At 36.3% G+C, this 25,494-nt stretch overlaps 1 protein-coding gene across 3 annotated transcripts in view; it reads right to left on the bottom strand.

Moving 5' to 3' along the window:
• The window catches only part of KIDINS220 (kinase D interacting substrate 220), a 75,369-nt gene that overhangs the window by 40,012 nt on the left and 9,863 nt on the right, over positions 1-25,494 (bottom strand). For all 3 annotated transcript variants that reach the window (XM_053938518.1, XM_053938517.1, XM_053938516.1), the window contains exons 3-20: positions 23,629-23,727; positions 22,122-22,220; positions 20,587-20,685; positions 19,549-19,650; positions 19,021-19,119; positions 17,905-18,102; positions 16,193-16,291; positions 13,821-13,919; positions 13,059-13,157; positions 11,840-12,017; positions 11,157-11,321; positions 9,608-9,787; positions 9,093-9,258; positions 8,045-8,196; positions 5,372-5,661; positions 1,518-1,658; positions 663-906; positions 407-495 (exon numbers count right to left, since the gene is read on the bottom strand). In XM_053938518.1, the coding sequence (XP_053794493.1) occupies positions 407-495; positions 663-906; positions 1,518-1,658; positions 5,372-5,661; positions 8,045-8,196; positions 9,093-9,258; positions 9,608-9,787; positions 11,157-11,321; positions 11,840-12,017; positions 13,059-13,157; positions 13,821-13,919; positions 16,193-16,291; positions 17,905-18,102; positions 19,021-19,119; positions 19,549-19,650; positions 20,587-20,685; positions 22,122-22,220; positions 23,629-23,727 (2,598 nt within the window). The remainder of the gene's footprint in view (positions 1-406; positions 496-662; positions 907-1,517; positions 1,659-5,371; positions 5,662-8,044; positions 8,197-9,092; positions 9,259-9,607; positions 9,788-11,156; positions 11,322-11,839; positions 12,018-13,058; positions 13,158-13,820; positions 13,920-16,192; positions 16,292-17,904; positions 18,103-19,020; positions 19,120-19,548; positions 19,651-20,586; positions 20,686-22,121; positions 22,221-23,628; positions 23,728-25,494) is intronic.

Genomic DNA, 25,494 nt, shown 5'->3' on the forward strand with positions numbered 1-25,494 from the left:
AGTCTAGTACTTAATATTTCTTTGATTAACTCAATTACTGTCTCTTGTTGCAACATCCTGCAACTGATGCCAGGCTTACACAAAAAGAAAAAAAAAATCAAAATACACACCCAGACTATAGCTCCTACCAGACCTGCTGTATCATCTCAGCATTCAGAGAGAGCTGTATTTAATTTTTTGTGGAAAGGATTACTTTGATGACCAAGCAAACTTCTTCCTCTTCGACACAGCATCAATCTACTGATGTAAGAATGGACTTTTCTTACACGAATCATTTATAAAAAATTCATAAGAATGGTTTGATAAGTCTTCCAAGTTGATATGACTGAAAATGTCAAAGAAAAAAAAAACAGAAAAGAAAAAGGGTTTTACCATTATCTCTATTTAGACTAAAAATCCTTCTCACCCTCCTGTTGAGAGCAGTTTTGCTACCAAGCTTGGTCATGTCTCCAAGACTGTTCTGAGAAACTCTCCTGTCAACCTCTTCATGCAATCCTGTGGAAAGGAAAACAAAGGTAGGTATTTTCTCCAGTTGTATACATTTGACTGACCTATAAAAATAATACTAATGATCTATCTAATATTTAAACAATTTCTTCCAAAACACAGATTTTGGATCACTGGATTTGTAATGTTCATATCACCCTCCTGCAGAACCTTACCAGCATTATCTGCATAAGGAATATCCCCATTGGTTGTTGAAGCCACCATCAGCTTTTTTGCGTTACTGAGCCCTCGGCTGTTCAGAAAAACGGGCAAATGGACAATATTGCGCATGTAATCATGGCCATTTATGTTTGAATCACGTAGAACACTGTTCAGATTCTGGTTAATTGCCTTTATAATAATGTGTGGGTCACTTGCAAAAATTGCAATGAACGGGCCTTTTGAAAACAAGACTCGCACCTGTAAGAAAGTAGACAGTAAACCTTGTTAATAACAACTAACTGCAGCTGCAGATCATTTGAACATTTGGCTCAACATTTTGTATTCATTCTGTTCAAGCAATAAACCTGAGAGGCCAAGAGATGTATGGAGATGTCAGCTTCTTCTATATGAGGTATCTCACATTAGCAACTTATCCACAGCTAGAAATAAGCACACTCAACAATTTAACAGCAGAATTGCAGTGGAAGTCATCACCAAGGATGTATCATGCAATGTTCCAGTTCCCCAGAAATACTTAGCATTTAAGTATTTTTCATCTAAAGTACTTCAGTGGTAAAAATATGAAAAACTCTCCAAACATTTTAAGTTTGTTTCAACAGAATAATTATTTTCCATGGTTTATATTTGATTCTTTCAAACCTTTTCAAAAGTACTAACAATTCTATTTTCAATTTTTAAAAGTCATCAATCTTAGCATTATAGCTATGCCAATGTACAGAAATATTAATTACCAGAACATAGCTTTCTTTCTACAGAAAACACACAATAACTGTATGTATCTGAGCTCATTTGTGGAAGAGATCATGCATATAATCCAGAGGTTATCTTTATAAAATGATCCAACTCACAGTATCAAGCATCTGTAAAACCTTGTCCTGCTCACAAGCATCCAGTCCATCAATAATTACAACAAGCCTTGTCTGATTCTGAGTGAAGCTGTCAATGGTTTTTGCCATTTTGGCCATCAGTTCCACTTCACATTTCAAAACCTATAAAAAAGAAAAAAATAAAGAAGGAAAAGACACGTCTATAATACTTAAAACTGATAAAAATACATGTATTTCCTTTTGCAGATTGCTATTTGTCCCAAAAATACTTCAGTAAGATTACAAGAATAAACTTACGAATATTCAAAGTGAAAAGTCCTAATGTCACTTCCAACATATTAATATCCCATTTGAACAAAGATGTACAGCAGAAACATATAATCCGCTTTGATATAACAAACTATCCTTGTTTAAAATCCATTACAATGCTATTTAAGAAAATAATATTTATACACAGTAAAGCATTATTTCAGAAGTAAGTAAAAGAGCATTTGTAGCTTCAGCTAGTCCTCAAACATTGCTCTGCATAAAATGTACAGCAAGATTTTCTATCTGCCTTCCAGCCAAGCACATTATGCCATTACTCTAATATTCAGTCATTGCTATTCAAGATATGCAGTCTGAAGATTTGTTAAGCTTTTCAACATTGTTACACATGTAACAAGAAACCATAACATAGAAACAAAGGTGGAATTTGCCTTTCCTAACTTCAGCAGATAACAGGTAGACATTAAAATCTGATCTCTTAACCAGTAGATTCATTAGAATGTGCACAATAAGATGACATAAAACATGAGATGAACAACTCTCCTGAAATACCTACTTCTCTCCTTTGATGGCAAAGGGTGAACCTAACTCCTAAAGGCTGAAGCTATGTCAGATAAATACTGCTCAACAAACAACTGTCAAGAAACACAGTACCAAGACACAATCAGGTCTTCTGTGCTGCAAAAACATGGCACTAGGCATGCTGGCATCAGAAGGGATTCACTTTTCTCAAAGGGCAAAGAGAGCCTTTGACTAGGAGCCAGCAGGGTTAATTGACACAGCTTTAAACAAGATATGACAAGGGAGGAGGATAATATCAGGCTTGCCCACAACAAACTGTGGTATGACACACCAAGGTAAGAGGGATGCAGGGCTAGTGAAGGCCCTCATCTGAGATGTGCTGGCCACACTGGAGCACACTTGGAAGTCTTATGGAGATGAGGCAGAGGGTCCTGAGGTAACAGAAGCCAACAGGGAAACACCACTGAAATACTTCAAAGGAATTAAAGGGTGTTCCTCTAAGAAGGTGACACAGCTGACAGCCCAGCTCAGGTGCCTCTTCCTCAGTGCACACAGACTGGGCAACTAACAGGAGGGGCTGGAAGCCACCGTGCTGCTAGAAAGCTGTGACCTAGCTGCCATTCCAGAAACTTGGTGGATGAATCCTGTGACTGGAGTGCAACTATTGATGGCTGCAGGCTGTTCAAATGGGACAAGAGAGGAAGGAGGGGAGGAGAGGTTGCCCTCTACATCAAGAGATGGAGTGATCACAAAGAGATGCCTCTGAAAAGCAGCCAGTGCATAAAAATTTGTGAGGACCAGACCAATAAATGACACCTTGGGTTTTGTGTCTGTAACAGGTCTGATCAAGGGGGGCCCACTGACAAAGGCTTTGTGTCCCAGCTACAGGAGGCATCATGTTCATGGGCTTGCATCCTCCTGGGGAACTTAGATGACCCCAACAACTGGAAATGTAGCCCCAGGAGCTGTCAGCAATCCAGGAGATTGCTGGAATTCAGCTAGGTAATAGACAAGCCCTACCAGAAGGGGAGCAACACTGGACCTGATGGTCATTAGTGTAAGTGAGCTAACTGGGGATGTCAAGCTTGGAGGCAGCCTGGGCTGCAGTGATCACACACTGGTGGAGTTTGCAGTCCTGAGGGATATGGATCAGGTAAGAAGTAAATTCAGCACACTGCATTTTAGGAAAGTGAACTTTTAGCTCTTCAAAGAGACCAGATCCCCTGAAAAACTGCTCACAGGGACAACACAGCCAGCAGATCTTTTAAGGATGCTTTCCATGGAACACAAAAGCCTGTAATCCCCAGCTACAAGAAAATTGGCAAGGAAGACTAAAAGCTGGCTGCACTGAGTAGAGACCTGCTGGTCAAACCAAAGACCAAGAAGTAAATGCACAGGCAGTGGAAGCAAACACAGGTGTGCTAGGAAGAGTATAGGGATGGTGATGGGATGTGGTGAGGAAGGCCAAGGCACAGCTGGAACCCAGCTTGTCAAGAGATGCATAAAATAACAAAGGTCAATGGCTCAGTGTCCCAACGAACATCAGTGATAAGTGCTGTCTCTCAGAGGTCCACACTGGGACCAGTGTTATTTAATATCTGCATTAATGACATGAATGAAGGGATCAAATGCATCCTCAACAAGTTTGCAGATGACACCAAGGTAAGTGCTGCAGTTGAGACACCTGAGGGATGGGATGCCATCCAGAGGGACCTGGACAAGCTCAAGAAGGGGGTTCATGAGGTTCAACAAGGCCAAGTGCAAGGTCCTGCACCTGTGTACTGAATCCCCGGTATCAATCCAGGCTGGGGGATGAAGAGATGCAGAGGAGCTCTGCCAAGAAGGACTTGGGGGATGCTCTGGGTGAGAGGCTGGACATGACCCAGCCATGTGTCCTTGCAGCCCAGAAAGCCAAACATGTCCTGGGCTGCATCAAAGGCAGTGTGGGCAGCAGGTGAGGGAGGGGATTCTGTCTCTCTGCTCCACTCTAGTGAGACGCCACTTGCAGTCCTGCATCCAGTTCTCCACTCCTCTCAGCACAGGAATGACGCCAATGTATTGGAGCAAGTCCAGAGGAGGCCACAAAGATGATTAGAGGGATGGAGCACCTCTGCTGTGATCAAAGGCTGAGAGAATTTGGATTATTGAGCCTGAAGATGATAAGATTCTGGGGAGATGTTTATTGTGGCTTTCTAGTACCTAAAGAGGCCTGTAAGTTAACAGTAAGACAAACTTTTTAGCAGGGCCTTTTGCAAGAGGACAAGGGGGAATGGTTTTAAAAACTGAAAGATAGTCAATTTAGGTTAGATATAAGAAAGAAGTTTGTTTAAAATGAGATGGTAAAACACTGGTACAGATTGCCCAGAGAAATTGTGGATGCCCATCCTTGGAAACATTCAAGGTCAGGCTGCACTGGCTGACCTTTAAAAGGTCCCTTTCAACTCAAACTATTCTATGACCGTATGAAAAGTATTTGTGCAACAGATTTTTATACAACACATTGGCTGTAATCTACAAAGTTAACAATCATGACGCTACATTTCACTTTCAAATAGGAGCATATAGCATTATCTGATGACAGTCTAAGAGTATATTATCAGTTTATAGATACAGGCCAGCGAAACAATAGTTTTTTCTACCATTTTTCATTAAATACATAGAGTGTTTTGGAATGCCCTTTCAGTGCTATAATTCCTTTCTTGGCAAAGAGGTCTTGTAGACAAAGTTAGGCTTGTTTTTACACCTTTAGAAGATTCTCAAAGTTATTCTTTCTCATCTTATGATCTAAAGTAAGCTTTTACGAAATAATGGTAACTGAGAATTGTTTTCTAAGTATCTTCTTCCCAGCAAAAACTAAATCTGAAAACGGGAACCCCAAATGCAACATTCGTCAAGCAGATGGATTTCACATGCTAAGCACAATTACCACTGGCACAGAAGTGTTCCATTCAGTAAAAACTCACCAAGTCTCATTCTCCTGTTGTGAGACTTGGCCTGATTAAATTAATGGTGCCCCAATTTAATAATGCTCCATGTTTGGGGGTTTGTTTCATTCCTTTTAAGGTCCAATTCATATAAACTCTCACCTTCATGAACCCCTCACTTTTCAACTTGTGAAGCTTGGAGGCAGCACTGTGAAGACGTTTTCTCTGAGAATTCAAAACTGAGTCCATCACCTGCCACCATGTGCGGCAATTCAAGAAAAAGGCCAAACCAACAATACAGGTCACTGTTATGAGAATAACATTCACTGTCATGTTGGCTGACTCCACATTAAAAATCGCCAACAGGGTGATCGCAGAAACAACGCAAGACAAGATGAACAGGAAAATCACAAAGGATGGGAGGCAGCAAGTTTTCTTCCATTTCTTTTTACCTAGGAAACAAGTATTGCTGTTAGAATTAATGTACAATGTAATGACAGGTGAGTGCAAAATCTATTAACTTGCATACATCTCATAAAACACTAACTGGCACAAAAGCTTACTGCAGTGTTACCACCTAGTCAGAAACCAGTGGAGAAAAAAATCTATTATTTGCCAAAATTCTTGGAAATTACGAAGCAGAGATATTCCTTTAATCTTTAGTTTATTTCCATCATTTCAAGAAATCCACACTAGATAGAATTGACAATTTTGTATCAGTGCTATCACCCCTTTTGTAGCATCTCTTTGTAAAGTCTATTTATGTAAATAAATTGTAGGACAACAGTACAGGAACTACTCAGTTTTAAACTGGAACCTGTTACTTACATAACCTAATAGTAATAGTACCATTGAAGAACTAAACCAAAGTTGCAAGCTGCAACCTCAGGCCATCCTTTCTTGCATGCTAAAACACACATGAACAGGAAAACTGCAGCAAATATGGTTTGGGCAGTTCACAAGGGCCTCACAGGAGAGTACAGAGCTCCTGAATTCAAGTGCACTGATAAGAAAGAACCAAATACTGCAGTTGGAGCTTAATACAGTTAAATCAGTGACCAAAGAAACAGCATTTTCCAAAGCAGCAGTCTCTGCCTTTAGGACCTATACAGATCCAGTGGTACATCTAGAAGATTGCTATCTTCTGGACACATTTGTTGATAACAAAGAACAGAATAGCAATGATCTAAAGTAAAATTATGACAGCTAAACATCAGTATTTGAACTGCAGCGGGAAAATAAAATTTTTAATATGCTAAGTAGAAAAAATACCCAAGGTTTATATGTGGCCCATACCATTCTCTGTACCAAGGTATGAGCTGCAAAGGTTTGTCACATTGCTGACATAAGTGACTCACTGGATTGTGCTGCAGGACAAAGCAACAGAAATGCATAATGACAGAAGTGAGAGAGAAGAAATGAAGGGGAATGGCTCAGATATAATTAGATTCAGTTCTAGACATAAGCAGAAATGTAAGCATCCTCTTACTAGAAAGAGACAGAACTGGATTAGAGAGACACTTAAATATCATGAACAATGACATGACAATTGAAAGAGGTGTGTCTGCAAGTTTACAGACATAACAAAAATTAAGATACAGAAGGCTAAAAATAAACCTCTATGGAATTTCTGTGAACATCTAGAGGTAATAAACCTATGACCCTGGACCTGTAAACAACTCAAGAAAGGGAGAGAATGTGCAAAATCATCAAATAGATAAAATATATTTTAAAAATCAATTAAATAATTAGACACAGCACAGGAAGGCAACAGAGCAAATAATACAAGTGAATACAAAATTACAAATGAAAGGGAAAATATGATTACTGCAAATAATCACAAGAAGACAGCCATTCCCAAGACAACTTCAGGAGAGATTACAGCATCATGAAAGCTGTTTCACTGAGATTAAGGAGAGGAACTGCAGAACCTAACATGGAAAAGAAGAGTGAAAAAATCCACACATCTCTTTCATAAAGAACACTTAGTGAATTTGAAAAAGAACGATGAGGAATAAGTTGTGTTCAGCACACAGCTGAACATAGCAAACATACTGTGTTATTTCCAGCCTCTGCAGGACACAAGAATCTAAATATTTCGAAACACCTAAGAGACTAAACACCTTTGTAAGAGGTGACAGATTCCTCAATTTGTGGACAAAAAGAAATGAGAAATAACTGACACATACTAAACTTAAAGTACAAATAAATCCTCAATTAATTGAAAGTTAAGCTCTAGTACTCCTTCACAATATCATACTCTACTCTGCGTATTTCTTTTTCTAGAAACCTACAGATGAAACAGAATGAAAAAGCTTGTAGGATCAAGGTACATTTCATCCCATCTTACTAGTACTAATCACAGCAATTTATAGGATTGGATCAACATGTCCTATACTTTTATTATTTCCAATAATAAGTAGTGGCCACTCATAAAAGCTCTAAATTAAAATCTAATAAACTAAACAAACCTCTCATAGCAATACACAAAAACGTACATTTCCCTTTATCTGACTCAGACACATAGACTTAATTGCTATGGAAATATGCTGCATCTATAAGGATGTAATATACATATACATTTCCATTGACATTTCTCAAAAACCATACTTCACAGGAGATATTCCTTTATTATATTAATAAAATCAAGATTAGCAAATAAAATGGGGCATTTTTTCTCTTCCAAACAAAGAGTTTCCCCTTCTCTACAAATTTCTGCATGGCTACAACAGTTTCTAAAAAGAGCTTATAATGCAAAAAAACACAAGCCCTGGTAACAGTGCACTGAAATGCAATAATTGGAATTGTCATTCAGGTAAAAAAAAAACCAACAACCTTGTGTATCTTCTGTCTTGAAAACTCGAAATAGCCTTGTTGCTAGGAAACCAAATTCCCTTTCACATGCATCAGAGAGGGTAGCAATCATCTCAGCCAGTGAAGTCTCTCCACCTACACTGGACAGTCTATTGTAGTCTGTAAACAAAAATCTGAAAGAGAAAAAACATGTATTTTGTATACTTCAGAAAACTTTAAATATTTTCTGGCAACTAAAACAAAAGTCTTGCTGCATCTCTGTAGTTAAAAGTTTTTTTAAGTGGTACAAAATGTAAAATACTTTAATTTTTTTTAAAATCTACATGGAATTTAACTACTTCCCCATTTATCAACCTCTTCTTTGCCCCACTTCCTATACTAAACTGATTTCCTATACTACTGATTTCTTTAAAAGATAAAAATTGTCACATAACTAATAGTACCTCAGATGACAGTAAAAACATGAAAATATCTTTATGATGCCAAACCATAATACTGACAAATATTTTCAAAACTGCATTCTGATCTATTTTCAAATATTTATAGAGGATTAGAAAAAATACAGAAACAATAGATCACATAAAAGCACCAAGAGGCTAAAATATAAGTCTTTAAGCAATAGAAGTAAATTAAATTTTCAAACACACAGCATAAATTTTCTTGTTTTCAGGTAAACTAGAATCTTTGAACAGTCTGATGCTCTACTTACAGGGAGGAAAAAAACCCCAAACCTTAGCAGAAGCAATCAATGGAACAAGCATTAAACATAGATAATATACAACATACATAAATTCTTATTTTATCTGGTATGAATTTTCATTAGTACAATAGCCAAAACCCCTAATTCTAAAAAGCACTTTCACCAACTTTGGCAGATAGTTTTCCTTGAAAACACTCCTATCTTCTTCACACTGAAAAGTTTATGATCTTCTAGAGCTACTGTTTTTCTAACAAGAATCTCAATAACTTTTCATATGAAGCTAAACGCGCACATTAATACGCACAGTTTGAGAAGTATCAGAGTGAGCCCAACTGATTTATTCAAGAGTAAATAAATGAAATAGCTAACCTGACAGGTAAAGCTTTAGTGGTTTGCTCTGGTAGTTCTGGTGGGTTCACAAACATGAGTTTGAGAAGCAACTCTAAATATCCAACATGTCTTGCCAACCTTGTACTTAACACCCAGGCCCAGTTCCATCTCTCCCCTTCTCTCCGGCCACCAAAGTAAATTACAGCTAAAATATTAAAAAGATATCATGGTTTTAATTTAGTCAACATTGACAGCTGAAAAAATCACAAAGTTTGAACAAATAAAGTATGGAGTTCTGTAAAAGAAGTTATAAACTTTCAGCAGTTAGGCTAAAAATGAGAAGGTAAGAGTAACACAATGAAATTAATAAACAAAATCCTTCTTTGTTCTCAAGAATGCCCTCTCACAAATTACACACAAAACAAAAGGTCCGAAGGGGCCATATTGTCTACACAACCATTTAGTATTTTTTCTGAATGGCAAAGCATATCTACAAAGCAATATTTAATCCCAAAAATAGATAAAAACCTTAATGAATTCCATGTAAGACTTACTAAAGAAAATGTAGAGAGCAGCTAATAAGCTGAGTGACACTGCTATTCCAAGCTTTGCGTCCACAGTGAAAGCAAGCAATAAACCCAAACCTCCACACAGCAAAAGCGTGAGGAATACAACAAGCCAGGAGAACTGAAACAGAGGTTCAATCTGTTGTCCTGCAAAAGTTTTCATTTCATCTAAAACAAAAACACAAAGATAAGTTAACATATTAAGTCACTAAAGAACAGATCATTTTGAAAAGAACTTTTTCATCCGACTGTATAACTTATCCCAATTATTGATCAAAAAAAAGACAATGATACTTGAATTCTTCTTCAAACATCAGTACAAAACCTTAAGTTCTCATCTGTGCAATGAATGAAAATATTTCATACAATATTTAAATACACAATACCCAGACTCCTTGCTGCAGATTTTCTACTTTTGAAAGCATATTAAAAGTCATGCCATTTCCAATCCTTCTGCAAAAGTGTAAAATGTATTTTATGACACTAAGAAAAATAAATCCACCATATCTGTCAAAAAACCTCAGCCAACCCCCAAAATCTCCATCACTGAAACATGGACTGTGTTCCTCAAACAGTCAGATATAAGAGTATAATGTGAAAGCTGTAGTATTATTTCTCTTTGTTGATTTTTATTTACTAAAACAGGAATTCCTGAAGGAACTTATCTTGGCTCTACGGGATATGTAATAATAGACACACTGTCCAGAATAAAAACAGGAATGAGGAACAGGAAGAAAACACTGAGAAAGTGTTTTAGAAATGTAAGAGCTCATCAGCAACAAATATCACAGTCAAAATACATACGCTTTTTGTTTATGACATGGAACAGCAGGTGAAAAAAATGAATGCAGAGATGCCATTTTGGCTAATAGAGAAATCACAGAAAGTAAGAAACACCAAGATTTGGTAGAACTATTTTGAATTATATTGAAACATCTCAGAAAACCACCCTTCATAAGAAAATGCTAAAACTAAATAAGATGCCTATATCCACCAGGAAAAATATTGATTCATTTCATGTACCACATTTGCTTTCCTCGGTCATTTCAGGAAGTTCAAAAAAACTCAAAATAAGAAACAGGAAAGGGGAAGAAAACTAGATGCAAAGAACATACACTACAGAGAATAAAATATTAATAGCCTGATAATTGTTCTTAAGCATTAAAAAGAAAAAGACACATAGGATGCACAATAAATAAATGCTGCAGCAGAAGAGGTCTGAACCTGATCTGATACACATACAAGCCCAGCAAGGCATATTTTGGCAGCCAGACTTTCTGCAGTACCTAAAGGGTAGATTCGCTGGTGCAGGAAATTCACAGAAAAATAGACAGATGCACTGAAAGGCTGTCTTGACATTGTATAATGAACAAAACAATCTATGGATGAACTGACCACAGTAAAATTTAAATCCTTTCATCACAGAAACAGAGACCAGGTACAACTTTACAGGGACCCTCACAAAAACTAGTAACTCCAATGTGATGCTTTTCATAGATAGATTGTAAGTACTGAAAAGACTAAATCAAGCTTTTACCTTCCAGTTTCTTAAGCAGGAAAGATTTTCCACTTCCCCACTGTGCATACAAGCCTACACAGATGGGTGGCTGCATGGTTGGTTCACTCAGAATATCAGCCAAAGCGCTGCTGTACAGATCATAGCCCAGCATGTCACCATCAGATTCAGTGGGAGACAAGTGTCCTGCAACACAAGTACTTGTGCTACACAACTTTGCTCTAAGAAAGCTCTTCAGTATAACAATTTTCATACATAAAGTAATTACATGTTCACCCATATTTGTATATATACTCCTGCCATATAACAGCTGTTATTCTTTGTACATTCCTGTTCAAAGGAATTTTAAATCATCCACATAAATTATATATAATTATCACAACTATTAAAGTCTACTACAAGATTCAAAACCCCAAACTAGAGGATGTCAAAGAAAGTAATTCCCACACAAGCAAGATCAAAATAAAAACAAAATGATCAACAGAAGTCATGTAGCATCCAACATCTAAAGTCAAAATAAAAGGTTATTTTACCTTTGCCACACTTTTAGAGTGATGGGGTTTTCCCCCAACTGATTATTTTTAAGCCTTCCAGTTAGGTGCAACATTAAAACATTAAAAAATCGGTAGTCACCTTTCAATACATAATTGAATAAACTGGATCATCAATATACGAGTGATTTACAAAAAAATACTTATACTTACTGGCACCAAATATCTGTGTTAAAATACTCTTCTGGTGACTACAGTCAATATTGTAAGGAGTTTCTCCTGTCTTGTTGGGTCTATAAAGCAATCGACCATCTTTTGGATTTCTTAAGAGTAATTCAGCAAGTTTACGGCTTCTTCCACGAATAGCAATGTGAAGTGGAGTATCTCCTTTCTGCAATTAAGTAATAAAGCTAGTAATATCTAACATGAATTCCTAAGATTATAGACAGACTATATGTTCAACACTTCAGAAGCATTATTTCCTTGAAATAAATCTTAGGGCACTTTCAAAAGCATCAGTGCCTTACAGCAAGCATTTTTCCCCTTGAAAAAGCATTACAAATGTTTCAGAGAAGACATGTGAAAAAGCAGATCTTAGAATGCTAAACCTCAGACACTGCCTTCTTTCTTAAATGCTTATTAATATCCTGAAGTTCATGAAAACTGTAGTCTCTGTGTAGAAACAAATGTCTACAGGCAAACTCAGGATGTCTACATCCTGACATCCTGTGTAGAAACAGATGTCTCCAGGCAAACTCAGGGAAAAACAGGAGACTTGTTTGGAACAAGAGCTAGTGTTTGTTAGAATTGTTTCAATGTCTGCTCAGACTTCCCCAAAAACTTCCCAGAAAAAGCTTTCTTATTGCATCAAATCAATATAATTACTTATTCACCCTAAATAAGAGATTAAAAAAGCACCAAATAAATGTTCCTGTATTTAAGAGGTTTGCAGTCAAAGTAGGTAATTCATAAGAAGACAGCAATAACCAGCTGTATTTGTCCTTGGCATCCTTTAGTTTAATGTCTATTAATCAAAAACTAACATTAGTGACAAATTACAACCATTCTCTTTGGTCTTCTTCAAGTGTACTAAGAATTAGCTGTTTTATCTGTTGAAGTTTTATTCCTCGCCTGGATTCTTTTTTCAAGTAATTAAGAGCAAACCAAAACCCAACAATATACTAATGGTGGAAACAAATATACACTTAAGTGTTCTTATCTATTGAATTATTAAACATATGAGACTAAGCATTTAAGTCTTATTGTCTATTTAATTAGTCTATTTAATTTAATTATCTATTTAAGCATATGGGAAATTGTCATTCTGCTTCTGTATTAGCATTCTGTATTAAGTTCGACAGCTCTCTCCAAAATCCTGCTGCAAAACTAAAATGATTAAATATACTAAAGTAAACAAACAAATATTCTTTACCTTGTCTACAGCAGAGACCTTAGCTCCTTTATCCAGAAGAAGCTCTACTATTTCAATATTTCTCATCTTGGTTGCCTTTATAAGTGGTGTTTCTCCATCCTAAAATGGAAAAGTAGAACTAATATAAAGATCTCCATACCCCCAAAACCAAGAAGAAAAAACAATGATTGGGTAACAAATTAAAACAAAAAAAAATTAAGATAATTAAATGTGCTACTGTGCAAGCAACAACACTTTAGCACCTATGTCTGTGAAAAAGTATCCCAGACCCAGTTTTCCAGATTGACTAGAATCAAAGAACAAAATACATTTCTGTCAATAACAGTGTCAAATAGAGAAAGACAAAATTCAGATATAATACAAGATATCTGAAAATATTTCAATGATGTGCCAACTATTTCTCTTATTTTTTTCCTTACTGTTGCACATGCCTGAACTCACGCCTAGTAGTATCAGAAACCTCTTTCCTCAGTTTCCAGTAGCACCTGCTCTTTACTCCTTATTCCTGGTCATGTCAACGATGCTGAGGTAAAGAATCCACATGTCCCCTGCTATCCCTATTTGCTATTTAACAGCAAATTATATTTATCAACAGAGGGAACACTACTATTGCTGAGAAGCCTTATTTCACAAAAAAAATTTAAGTGTTCAAGGTACCAACACTTCACAAAAACTGAATGTGGTATGATCTTCACATCACACAAGAGCTGAGAAAAGAACAGATGTTAAAAAAAGCAATTCAATTAAAATTCTAATTGTTACCTTGGTACATGTCTCAGTATCAGGGTTGCATTGCAAGATATCCCTCACCATTGTAGCATTTCCCTTCTCAACTGCCCAATATAAGGCAGTTTTATTGTCCTAAAAAAAACAGTATTAAACACAAACAGTATTTTCATTTAGTTGGATTAATTTCAAAAACAGTATTTAATGTACAACCGCTATATACTGAAAATTGCATATAATACAGCAATTTTTAAAGGCAAAGGGAAAGTTCAGTAAATCTAATTGGCACAACAGAAGAATTTAGAGCAGAGGATGCAAATTTGGCTAGGGAATATAAATCTATTTTGAAAACCTGTGCGAAATATATTAAGAGCTTTAACAATCCAAGTGGACTCAACCTGTCTTGAAAAAGTTTCTGAAACTGCATGTAAATATTCAGTTCTAACTCAAATATAGAAATTATCTAATGAAATAAACCAACTTTTTTTCAGAGGCTGTGGAAGCTGGGAAGCTGTAAAAGTAGATGGACAAGAAAGTCAACACAAAGTTCCAGAATGCTGATCAGGCAGACATTTTATCAGTAAACTTAGGGGAAGGTTCACAGCCACAAATCTGCTTCTCTCATCTTTTTTTCCCCCCAGTGATGTGTGCTACCCCAGAAAGTCAATCTTTCTGTAGCCTAGTGACTGCACTGTGACTCTTTCTGTTTGATGCATATTTGTGTAGAGACATTTAAGAATAGCCTCTGAACACACACCAGCTTCTAAGCAGGAATGTCAAAGTGTCCCTTGCAGCCTTCTATCTTGCCTGCTTCTTTCATTTGCAGTTCTTTCTCTTCCACTCATGGGCTTCACAGCAAACTGAGTTTAAAACCTTTCTCAACAGTTTAAGCCCAGTCACTAAGATTTCTTTCCTCTCCAATCACTTGAGTTTCATCTTCTCTGTCCTTCAGTGAGCTGGCTTCCAAGACATCAGCCTGAGCTGTAAATCAGCTACACAGCCAGGTGCTCCAGCTGGGTTCTTCCCCCTCCCTGAAGAGTTGAGGGAAACACCACCTGAGCCCTCACCTGCCCCAATACCCAGTGTCAAGGGCCTTTTAGTCATGTTCTTTCTGCTGAAGGCATCCGCCGGCTAGCAACCATATCAATGAATGATCAGCAAGGAACACGATCACTGGAAGGCTGGGTCAAGACTCAGCAATATTCCTGAAACATCACGAATTTGGGCAGTCAACAGATCTCCCCAGAACAGGCCAGCACGCAGGTGCTGCAGTGCCGAACAGCAGGGAAGTTGCTCCCAACAGGGAAGGAGCATTCATCTCCAATTTTGATACTGCTAGTCCTAAACTATGATCTGAAGCGCAGAGCCAAAATTGTTGCTCTGATGATAGTGACTCCTGCTGTGCCGCCTGTAAGGCCACAGAAGTATTCTCTAGATCAACCACTGCAAATTGCCACTCAAGCAACCTCACACTGCCAGAAGTCACAAGCTTCCCTGCTACCAAAGACATTGCACCCTCCTGCTGTTTCTGTTTTGCTTCAGTCATAGCGAGATGTTGAAAAGCTTCAGATTTTCAAACCCATGTCACAGCCAGAAGCCAAGACACACAGGTTGCCAATGTCAGGTTAGAGGAAGAGATCCAAATGCTACTTTTTTTTGAGAATATAAACTTGTTGGCTTCTCAGAGACACTCTGCAGCAGCAACAGGCACTGAACCTTTGCAGCTCTCAGTGACTAGTTAATTTCATGTACCAACTTGGCAGAACCCATGTGCCAACAAAGCAGAGTGATTTGAATAGCTTCAAGCAAAAGAAAGCAAGTTGAATGTAACAAAAACAAGTACCATGCTGAATGAGAGAGCTTCCAGTAGAAGAGTAAAACTAATACCTTAATCAAAGGACAAAAAAGAAACAAGGGGTAGGTAGAAAACATGGAAATCACTAACAATTTTTTTAACAGAAAGCAACACAGAAAATTGGTGGAGATGAACCAACCAAGCACAGTGACCGAATTACTCTGACAACAGATATAATCTCTGGTGCATAAAATTTCATTGATATTCTACTTAAAATATGATTAAAATCATTATATTGCATCTTTTAAAGTATGTCATTATTCTAAATTGTTCAGTAGTGCAGATGAAGTTCAGTTTACATCTTTTACTTTTCAACCATTATGCAATTAAGTGAAAAAACTGTGCTTAACAAGCCATTACAATTACATGTATCTTATATTTTATAACCTGCACAGCAACATGATGTATTTTACTGCTTGATAGAATTTGAATTTCCTACAGAGTAGACAGAGCAAACTTTAAAGCTCATTTTTCAGGAACACAGTATAATTGTTTGGTATAAAGTTCACATCCTATTTAAGAAGTACTGTAACATTTACATTGTTGTACTTACCTGACCTCTGATATCTATATCAGCGTATTTATGGAGCAGGGCCCTCACAATTTCAACGTGACCACCTCTAACAGCCCCAATCAACACTGTATCTCCACTCTAAAAAAATTGTGAAATAATATTGAACATGAATTAACATTATTTACCAACAAGAAGTGCAATAGAGAATGAATTATAGCTTCCAAATATGCACGATACCTATTTACATTAAGAAATCTCCACTCATTTTAAAAAAGAAAGATACAGAAAATAGAACTATCTCTGAAAAAATGGGTATATAATAGAAAAAATTCTTGACTTTATTTTTTTTCAATTATTCAATTTTTTCAGGAAAATAAACATTCCATAAATAGGTCTAGCGTAAATCACTATCTTAAAAAACCCAGCATAAATTAACAATAAATATGAAAAAAGCCAACCAGGAAGACCAAACACTCATAGTAATAACCTACTTACAATCGAACAAGAATATTGTCTGTCTCTCTGAGATGTTTCACAGCTGACAAAAGCTCCTCAAGAATTTTAAATAAATTTATGGGGGTTTTTTTTCTGCATATTTGACTGCTATCTTGTTTACATACACTATGCTATTATAAAGAAAAAAAGAAAAAGGCTGATTTCATCTCAGATCAAAATAAAAACTATTTTGGTGTGGTAAATGGAGTTGCATATATATAAAACAAGTTATACAGTTGTGCTTAACGCTTCTGATTTTAACACACTTAAGGACATGCCAGAATTTCAGAAATTACCTTTTACTCCTGAAACTGCCTAGTATTCCTTTTAGGATGAAACAAGAAAAATAAATGAAAGTATAGCAAAATCACAGGTGTGGAACTCAGAGAACTCAGCAGTAGGAAATGCCCCATCAATCAGTCATTACATACTTCGCTGCAAACCAAGAAACTTTCTTTATCAAAACCTACTCTAGCATCTGAAACTAAGAGTACTCATTGTTTGGTGTGTTTTTGGAACGCAGTCAGCTGTGCTGAAAGTTGTAATTTCTCCTTCCTGAAAGCACAGAAATGTAGACTGATGTAGAAAATTGTGGCAAAAGAGGTGTTAAGAGGGATTGCAATGTATTTTCTTAAATATTTTAAGTTTGCTTTCATATGTGCCTGAGGTCAAATTTGTTGTGACATGATTGTAGCTCAGTACACTGCCATCTAAGAAATGCACTGACATTTGAAATACAGGAAAATGCATCCAAAAATCATTTTAGATTTATGAAGCAAGTATTAGGAAGTTTTCCTCTATTTTCTGCAACCCCATGCAATCCAACTTAAGCAGCATCAAAAACATATTACCTCTCTGAACTAAGTCACTGACCCTGATAGAGACGTCTAAGTTTAGGTATCTAACCAACTACAGCCTCAAGGCTGCAGTGCTTGACCTGTCTCTGACACTTCAGAAACACCTCCCTATCAAGAGGGCACTGCAGACAGTCCAAAGCACCTGTATGAGTAACCAAATAAAATCCTGAGCTGCCAGCAAGCAGATTCACATTGTGGGCAGTATTGTTTATCCTTTACCGTCACAAAGCAACATTTACCACTTAACGTACTTGTAAAAGAGCAATACACAAAAATACCCCTAGATGGCAGAAAAATTAGAAAGCCAGAAAAATCACATATTTACAAATCTGCATATACTGGTACTTAAACATAAACTATATATATAAAAAATTATAATTATGATGAAAATTGACTCACTCTGTCAGGAATGTTCACGTAAGTTCCAGCATCAAGAAGATCCTGCACAATTTCAGTATGTCCCTCCTTTGATGCAATCATCAAAGCTGTATTGCCATCTTTATCTGTTAGGTTTACATTTGGGTTCCTTTTCAGTATTTCTTTTACTGAGTCAGTATAGCCACCCTTCACTGCTACAATAAGTGCAGTCATAGAATTCTTTAAATAAAACCAAAAGATTTTATTGTACAGTGGATATATCAATCATTGTTACATCAGCAGTTCAAATAAGAGAACACTCACTGACGTCACTCAATCATCCAAATGCTACTTCAGTTTTGTGATTTAAAGTGCACCAAAAATCACACTTTTTAAAAACAAAGAAATAAACAAAGAGCATTAGTACACACTTCAAATGCAAAAAGTAAAGCTTGGACCAGTTTATTCTATCTCCTGAATTCCACACATATGATAATTTTCTTGTCCTATGGAAACATAGTGTTATCAAAGCACCCAGGTCTACCAATACTGTTCACAAAGAGGATTTTTTAAGAACTTCAGAAATAATCATATGAATACCAAAAGTTTTTCCAATCTTCCACTTAACTTAAAATGGACTTTGTTTTTTTTAACAAGCAATTTAAATGTAATGTAAAAAACAATTTTAAAAACAATACTTTATTTATAAACAATACGCAGCTGAAACTTCTGAAAAAATTCAATTTCTGAAAAGTTGCATCAACATTATTATTTTCAAAAGATGATTTGTGTTTGATTTACTTTTCAAATGGCACTGAGGAATAAGACATTTGATGTATCAGGCATGGATACTGAATGAATTCTGATAGCATTAACTTTCAGATAACAATTACCTAAATTAATTTATAGTCATTAAAATTTACACTTAACATACTGGTGTGTACACTGTCAATACAACTCCCTAGTTACATCACAGTTTTATTAAAAGGCACAAAGAAGTTTCAGTAACTCTCATATGCAATCTGCAAATAGCTGGAAAGCAAAACACTCCAACACCAACATTTCATCTTGTCTCATGTATTTCTTGGTATTTGTTTTATAAAAAAAACCAAACGGGACACACAGATGTACTTATCACTGGAAAATGCAGTTACTTACAGCTCCTTCTTGGTCAACATCAGCTCCCATCTGCAGCAGGTATTTCACACACTCCAAATGCCCTTTCCTTGCTGCCCAAACCAGTGGGGTGGTTCCATACTGAAAAAACATTCACAACATTTTATCATATTGCTTTCTGTATTTAGTATCCCATACAATCTACCATTTATCCTATACTTCATTGCTTTAGTTTTTACAAAAGTATAATTTGGTCTTTTGGTCTTTTGAACAAGCATTTGAAAAGTCACTTCAATTTTTTCTTTTGTAGACAGCTCTAAGAATAATTTTTCTATACAACCTAGGATAGCAAGGTTTCCAATAGCTCTGAAAATAGAAATATGTTCACAACCATCTTGAGCATACTATGGAAAAACCTCTTTCAAGCATAACTTACTCTAGCACGCTAATTCTCATCTCATGGGTAAAATATAACAGCAAGTTTTTTTCTAATCAAGAACTCATAGATTTCCTTTCACAAGAAATTCATCAGACATTACAGAAATTAAGTGTTATATAGGTATAACTTACTTTGTCAGAGCAGTTCACTTTAGCTCCATGCTGCAGTAAGAGATGGACTATATCTGAGTGGCCACGTCCTGCTGCCCAAATAATTGGATAAACACTGTATTGCTTAGAATTAAAAAACAAATAAATAATTATAGTATTATGTATTTTCATTATTTTACATCAACAAAACAAGTTAAACCCACAGAAGAATGAATATACAGAAAGAAATCCAACTACATTTTCAACAATTGTTATCAAGTATATTACTTAGAGGATATCTAGGAAGATGTCCACTGTTTAAACCAGTTTTGATTTATTACTCTTTAAACAAGGTTTGTAAATTCACATCCTCATCCTAATAGGAACAGTTGTAAGGTAGAAAGGAAGCAACAGACAGCTATGTAATAGCCCTAAGGAATCAGGACGGCAGAGGAGTTGTGCCATGCACACAGACACTGCATATATAAACCAGAGAAAATCAACCACCACAAAGGTTGTTCTGGCCACTGGGCTTCTTCCTTCATTGTTCATTGCCTCAAACAGCAGAGAACTGTTAGTATAAACAAACTGTTCAGAACCTACACTTTTGTAGAAAACACTTACAAATTAACTAAATCTCAGAATCTTAGGGGTTTTTTTATTCTCCAACATGAAATGGTATATGTTCATATAATCTAAACTATTATGAAACAATTAAAGCAAATTATGGTTTCTACACTGCACACATTAGCTACTCCATTCACTTCTACAGATGCAGAAAAATGGCAGTTGTTACACAAGCAACATTAGATACACTACTTATCTTTTCTATTATTTCCTCTCCTGATAATCTGAATCTTAGTATAAGCTATACACCCATTTGCTTCAATTTAAAAAAATTCAAAGTTATTAAAAAAGCCAGTGGGAATCACACAGGTTATTAAAGCAAGCCCTTTATAAAGTAGAGTAAAAAATGTCATACTGCAAAAAATGCAAAATGTTCGATCAAGATAATAAGACGAGCATACAACTCAAGACTTAAACACTTGGGAGGAGGAGATGTTTAAGACTAAATCTTACCATGCCTGTGATGTTTGGATTTGCTCCCTTCTCAAGCAGCAGTTTAGCCACTTCAGTACGGCCTTTGTATGATGCCCACATCAGGGCAGTCCATCCTCCCTAGCAAACACAATTCAAAGAATTGTAAAAACTGAAAAATACTTAGAAATGTAACTAATTACTTTTATTTCATTCTGTATTTGTCCTAAGACAATTCTGCAAATTCAAAATATAGTTAAGGACTGACCATACAATGTTGTAATCCTATTTATTCAGAATAAATAATAAGCTCCTGTATGGAAGTACTAATTTCCTGTTATATGCAAAACTTGGGAAAACATCATGTTCTCAATGTTGCTGAACACTGAATTCAAATTTCAAATGCATACAAATCCAACCACTGGATTAAATAAAAAAAAAAACAAACCAAGAAACACACTACTATCTTAAAACAAAGTCTAGATTCAAAATCAATTAACTTGGTAAGTTTACTTTTGATTTCTGTATCAGAGAGTAATAAGAGCAATTAATTTCAAACTACACTGGTGTGTTCATTTAAGTTTGTAAGCTAGGAGACAATGAGGTTTCACTGCCTAAGGCATTTGACAGGTCAGGTAAACAACTATTATTTTAAAATAACAGTATGCCTCCAATAACTGTAAGCACAGGGTTTTTTTATTTATTTATAACACACTTTTGGAGATGTGAAAGATGCCTTTGACTGGCAGAGGTCTAGAAATCAAGCACTTGGCCATGTGAATCTGCTTAACGTTAAACAAAAAAATCTCGATTAGTGAAGATGCCTTAGCTTTCAGACAGAGTGGAACTCCAATTAAAGGAAGCACTTGAACTCACTCCACATTTAAACTTAAGGAGAACAAAATCAGTCCTTGCAGGTACCTAATTCCATCTCCTGTCAATGGGGACAGTTTATAGCTCTTCCGGGCCATCTCACCTTAGACTCATAAGTCAGCAGCTTATATAACTCTTTAGATGGGCTGGACTGTAGTGCCCACTTTGCCATATAAAAATTTAGCAAGATGAATAAAAGCAAGTGTTAGGAGACTGAAAACAAGGACTGTTGTATGAACAATCACAGCTGCCCAGAGTAAAAGTAAATGCAGACAGGTATCTTCTGGGAAAGATAATGTTTATTTTACCACAATACTTTAAAAAAAAAAAAAACAAAAAACCACTGCCACCCAAAAAAACCTCCAACAACAACAAAAAAAAAACCACAAACCAACCCTCCTCCTGCAAAAAACTCTCACCACCCAAAACACACCCAAAAATCAAACTGTTCTTCAGTTTAGCTTTTATCCAAAGCAAATGAATGGGAGAATAGCAGCCCTAGTAAACCAGCTGCCATTATTAACACTAAAGCAATCATTTGACAGGTGTAAGAAGAAATATTTAACTACATATTCTTTTTAATTTCAGCAGCACTGGTAACATAATGTAAAAATGAAATATCTTTCCTTAGTTTTATGGAATTGAAAATCTCCAACTCACAAAACTGTTTTTCTATTTTATTTTTACACTAAGCCAACACATACCAAATCCCGATGCTCCAAACTGACATTATAATTGAGTAGCTCTGCTACAATAGCTGCATGTCCTTCTTTAGCTGCTGAAATAAGAGCTGTCCAGTTATCCTAGATAAAAAGGAAAAAATGTTGTAAAGTAATATTCAATATTTCAATACAAGTAACCTTGTTTTTAAAATTTTTAATCCACAACCAGAAATGCATAAATAGCTTTAAAATAGCTGTTCTTAAAAAAAAAAAAAGTACTAATAAACCCACAGTGTGCCAGTTATACACATGGATATATAGAGCAACTACTCTAAATCTCCTCTCCAGTTATGTGCTAACCTACCCAATATCTAGCCCTTTCCACTCCTCAGTTCACTGTAGGTTATCTTAATAAATATATAGAGGAAGCAGCACCTACAAAGGATTAGAAAATGAGGTCAAGGTATTAAAAACTGCTGAGAGGGAACGAGATGCTAACCAAGACCACAGAAAACAGTGGCAGTGAGTCTCAACATATAGTGTGTGACAGCACTCAAGGGACATATTCAGATATGCAAGGTAAGCTCGATCACAGCTTTTCACACTTCTGATCACTTCAAGAAGATACATTTCCCTTTGCATTATGCTTATTTTTCCCCCACTGCTCAAAGCTCATCCAGGTGTGGATGAGCAACAGTTTATAAGGTAGCTGTCCTTCCTAGAAGTACAGAAATTGTGGCATTTATAGCAACTGTAATAAAATGTCTCAAAACAATACAGACTTGGTTGGTTGGTAGTTTTGGTTGTTTTGGAATTTTTAAGGTGACAGATTCCACAGAAGACCTTTCCTGGATGTCCATACCACTACAGTTAAACTAAGTACAAAAGAAAAAAAAAACAAGTGATATCCTTTTCTGGGTTATCACTCTTCACTGGAATATACAGACCTTTCAAAACTTTCTAACAATATCTCTGTTCTATGCATCCCTTTTGGGCACCTTTCATCTGGAGTCAACTTCCTTTGCTGAGGCACAAAGACAATTCATAAATTTGAAACCCCTCTCTGCCACTGTTTGGGCAGAGAGGGATTATCTGAAATAATCCTTTAACCTAAATTCTCTCTAGGTATTTACTGGAAAAACACCAAAACCAAATTTAAAAACCCCAAACCAAATTTAAAAACCCCAAACAAATAAACAAAAATTCAACCCACTGACATACCTCAACAACACTGAGATGAGCAAAATGACTTGGACCTCATCTTTGATGCTGTATTTCTCTATTCTGATTTCCCAGAAGAAACACCAGCAAATTCAGCAGAGATCAAGATGTTTTAAACATCTGAGGAATATCCCTACTCTTCATGAGGGCTCAGAGAATACAAAAGCCAAGCAATTTTGTATAAAATTTCTCTTATATGTCATCGTTTTTCACCTGCTTTTTTCCCCCCTGAGCTCAACAGTAACCTAAATTCTCTCTCTTCACCTGCCCCTTGAAATTTCTCGTTCTTCCACTGTAAGGTGCCATCACATAAAACACTAATACTTACTGCATCTTCTAAGTTGCAATTAGCTCCCTTCTTGAGAAGCTCCTGGACAATTTCTAAATTGCCTTGCTCAGCAGCCAACATAAGTGGAGTCTGGCCATTCTGAAATCAAAGTGACAGGAAAACAGATGCATTGGGAAATGATAACAATGACACACATACCCACACATTAAAAACCCAGAAACTATAGAGCAACGTTGTTTCCATTTTTAATTGCCACTGAGAAGTAGTAGGAAGGAGTGGTGTTGAAACCACACCGCAAACTTACAATAAAAATGGAGACTATGGTATTAAATCCCATAGGAGATTAAAAAACAAACACAAAAAACTCCAAACATTTCAGACATTAAAAAGGGCTACTAAAAAAAAAAAAAAACTTACATTATTACAAAAACAAACTTACATTATTAAGTATCTACCTTTTTGAATTATTTCCTCACTGAAGACATCTCCAGTACGGGTTATATCTCTACAACTTGGAGTAACTCATTCACATTGTAAAAAAATTAATAAAGAAATATATCTACCTTAGGAACCACAATGGCCATTAAAACATGCACACTGATTCAGAAGAACAGTTGCTAAAGCCTTGGAAAAAACAGTCAGGTTATATACCCCACTTTTATCTCACAGCACAGGAAATACAGACATCACTCCTGTCCTCTTCAATATGGGTTCTTAGCAGACAGTCTCATCTCAGGGAAGATGAAAGATAGAAAAGCTGGTTTATTTTCCTTCAGAAGTATTTTAAAAGTCAGTTAGAATCTGTCACCCTTCCATCAGCCTACTTTTGTGTCAGCAAATTTCTGAGATACAATTGTTCTGTAAGCTGAAAAGTACAACTTGCTAAATTTTACATTAAATTTATTAATTACAAGTTTAAAAAATTAAGATAATTTTTCCTGACCTCGCTTCTGTTTTTCCTCTCCACCATACAGAAAACTGAAATTAACTGGTTTCTTAATAATGTAAAAGCTACATGTTAGGAGCTATACACCAGCAATTTCCCTGGAAAGAATAAAAATCAGTGCAGTATCAGAATGCAGTAATATCACTAATCTCTATAATTGAAACTCTTAATAATACAATTACTAAAGATACTTGATGACTCTTTCTGCTCTTTACACACACAGAATCACAGAATTGCATGGATTCTTTCAAAATGCTTTCTGGCCCATCAGCTGTTCCTTATGTAACTACATTTATAAGGTAATTTTTCACAAAGAAAAATAATGCCTTCATGTAAGTTTATGTTGGTATAACTGTACATTATATACATTCAAAAGGACACCATTGCTTCTAGATCCTAAAGTATATTTTGTATGAACAAGAAGTAGTTTTAGGTCTGGTCAAAAAAAAAAAGGAATTAAAATGCTCAAAAAATCAAGAGAAAATAAAATGCTACTTTTTAGAAAAGAACAGCTCTCTTTGGAGAAGAAAACAGTCATAACTTCTGCTCTTTAAGATATGCAAGCTAATAAGTTGGGAATACACATGCCAAGTGATTTCAGAAATCCTGACTGACCACTCTCCCTTCTGAGATGACACTGGGCAGTGGATGCAGAGCTGAGACATAGTTTATGCCATAGCTAGCAAGGATTTCAACACTGTCTCCCACAATAACCAGGGACACTAATGAAGTACAAGCTAGACAAATGGACAGTGAGGTGGATTGAAACTGGCTGCAGTGCTGGGCTCAGAGCACTGGGATCAACAGTACAAAGTCCAGCTGGAGGGCACTCACCAGTGCAGAGAATCAATATTGGGATCCTACTTAACCCTTTCATGAAGGACTGGGGCAATGGCACAGAGTGCACCCGCAGCACCCTCGCAGCCTGGACAAAGTTGGGAGGAGTGGCTGGTGCACCT

Source organism: Vidua chalybeata, chromosome 3 (assembly GCF_026979565.1).
Source record: "Vidua chalybeata isolate OUT-0048 chromosome 3, bVidCha1 merged haplotype, whole genome shotgun sequence".
NCBI classification, from domain to species: domain Eukaryota; kingdom Metazoa; phylum Chordata; class Aves; order Passeriformes; family Viduidae; genus Vidua; species Vidua chalybeata.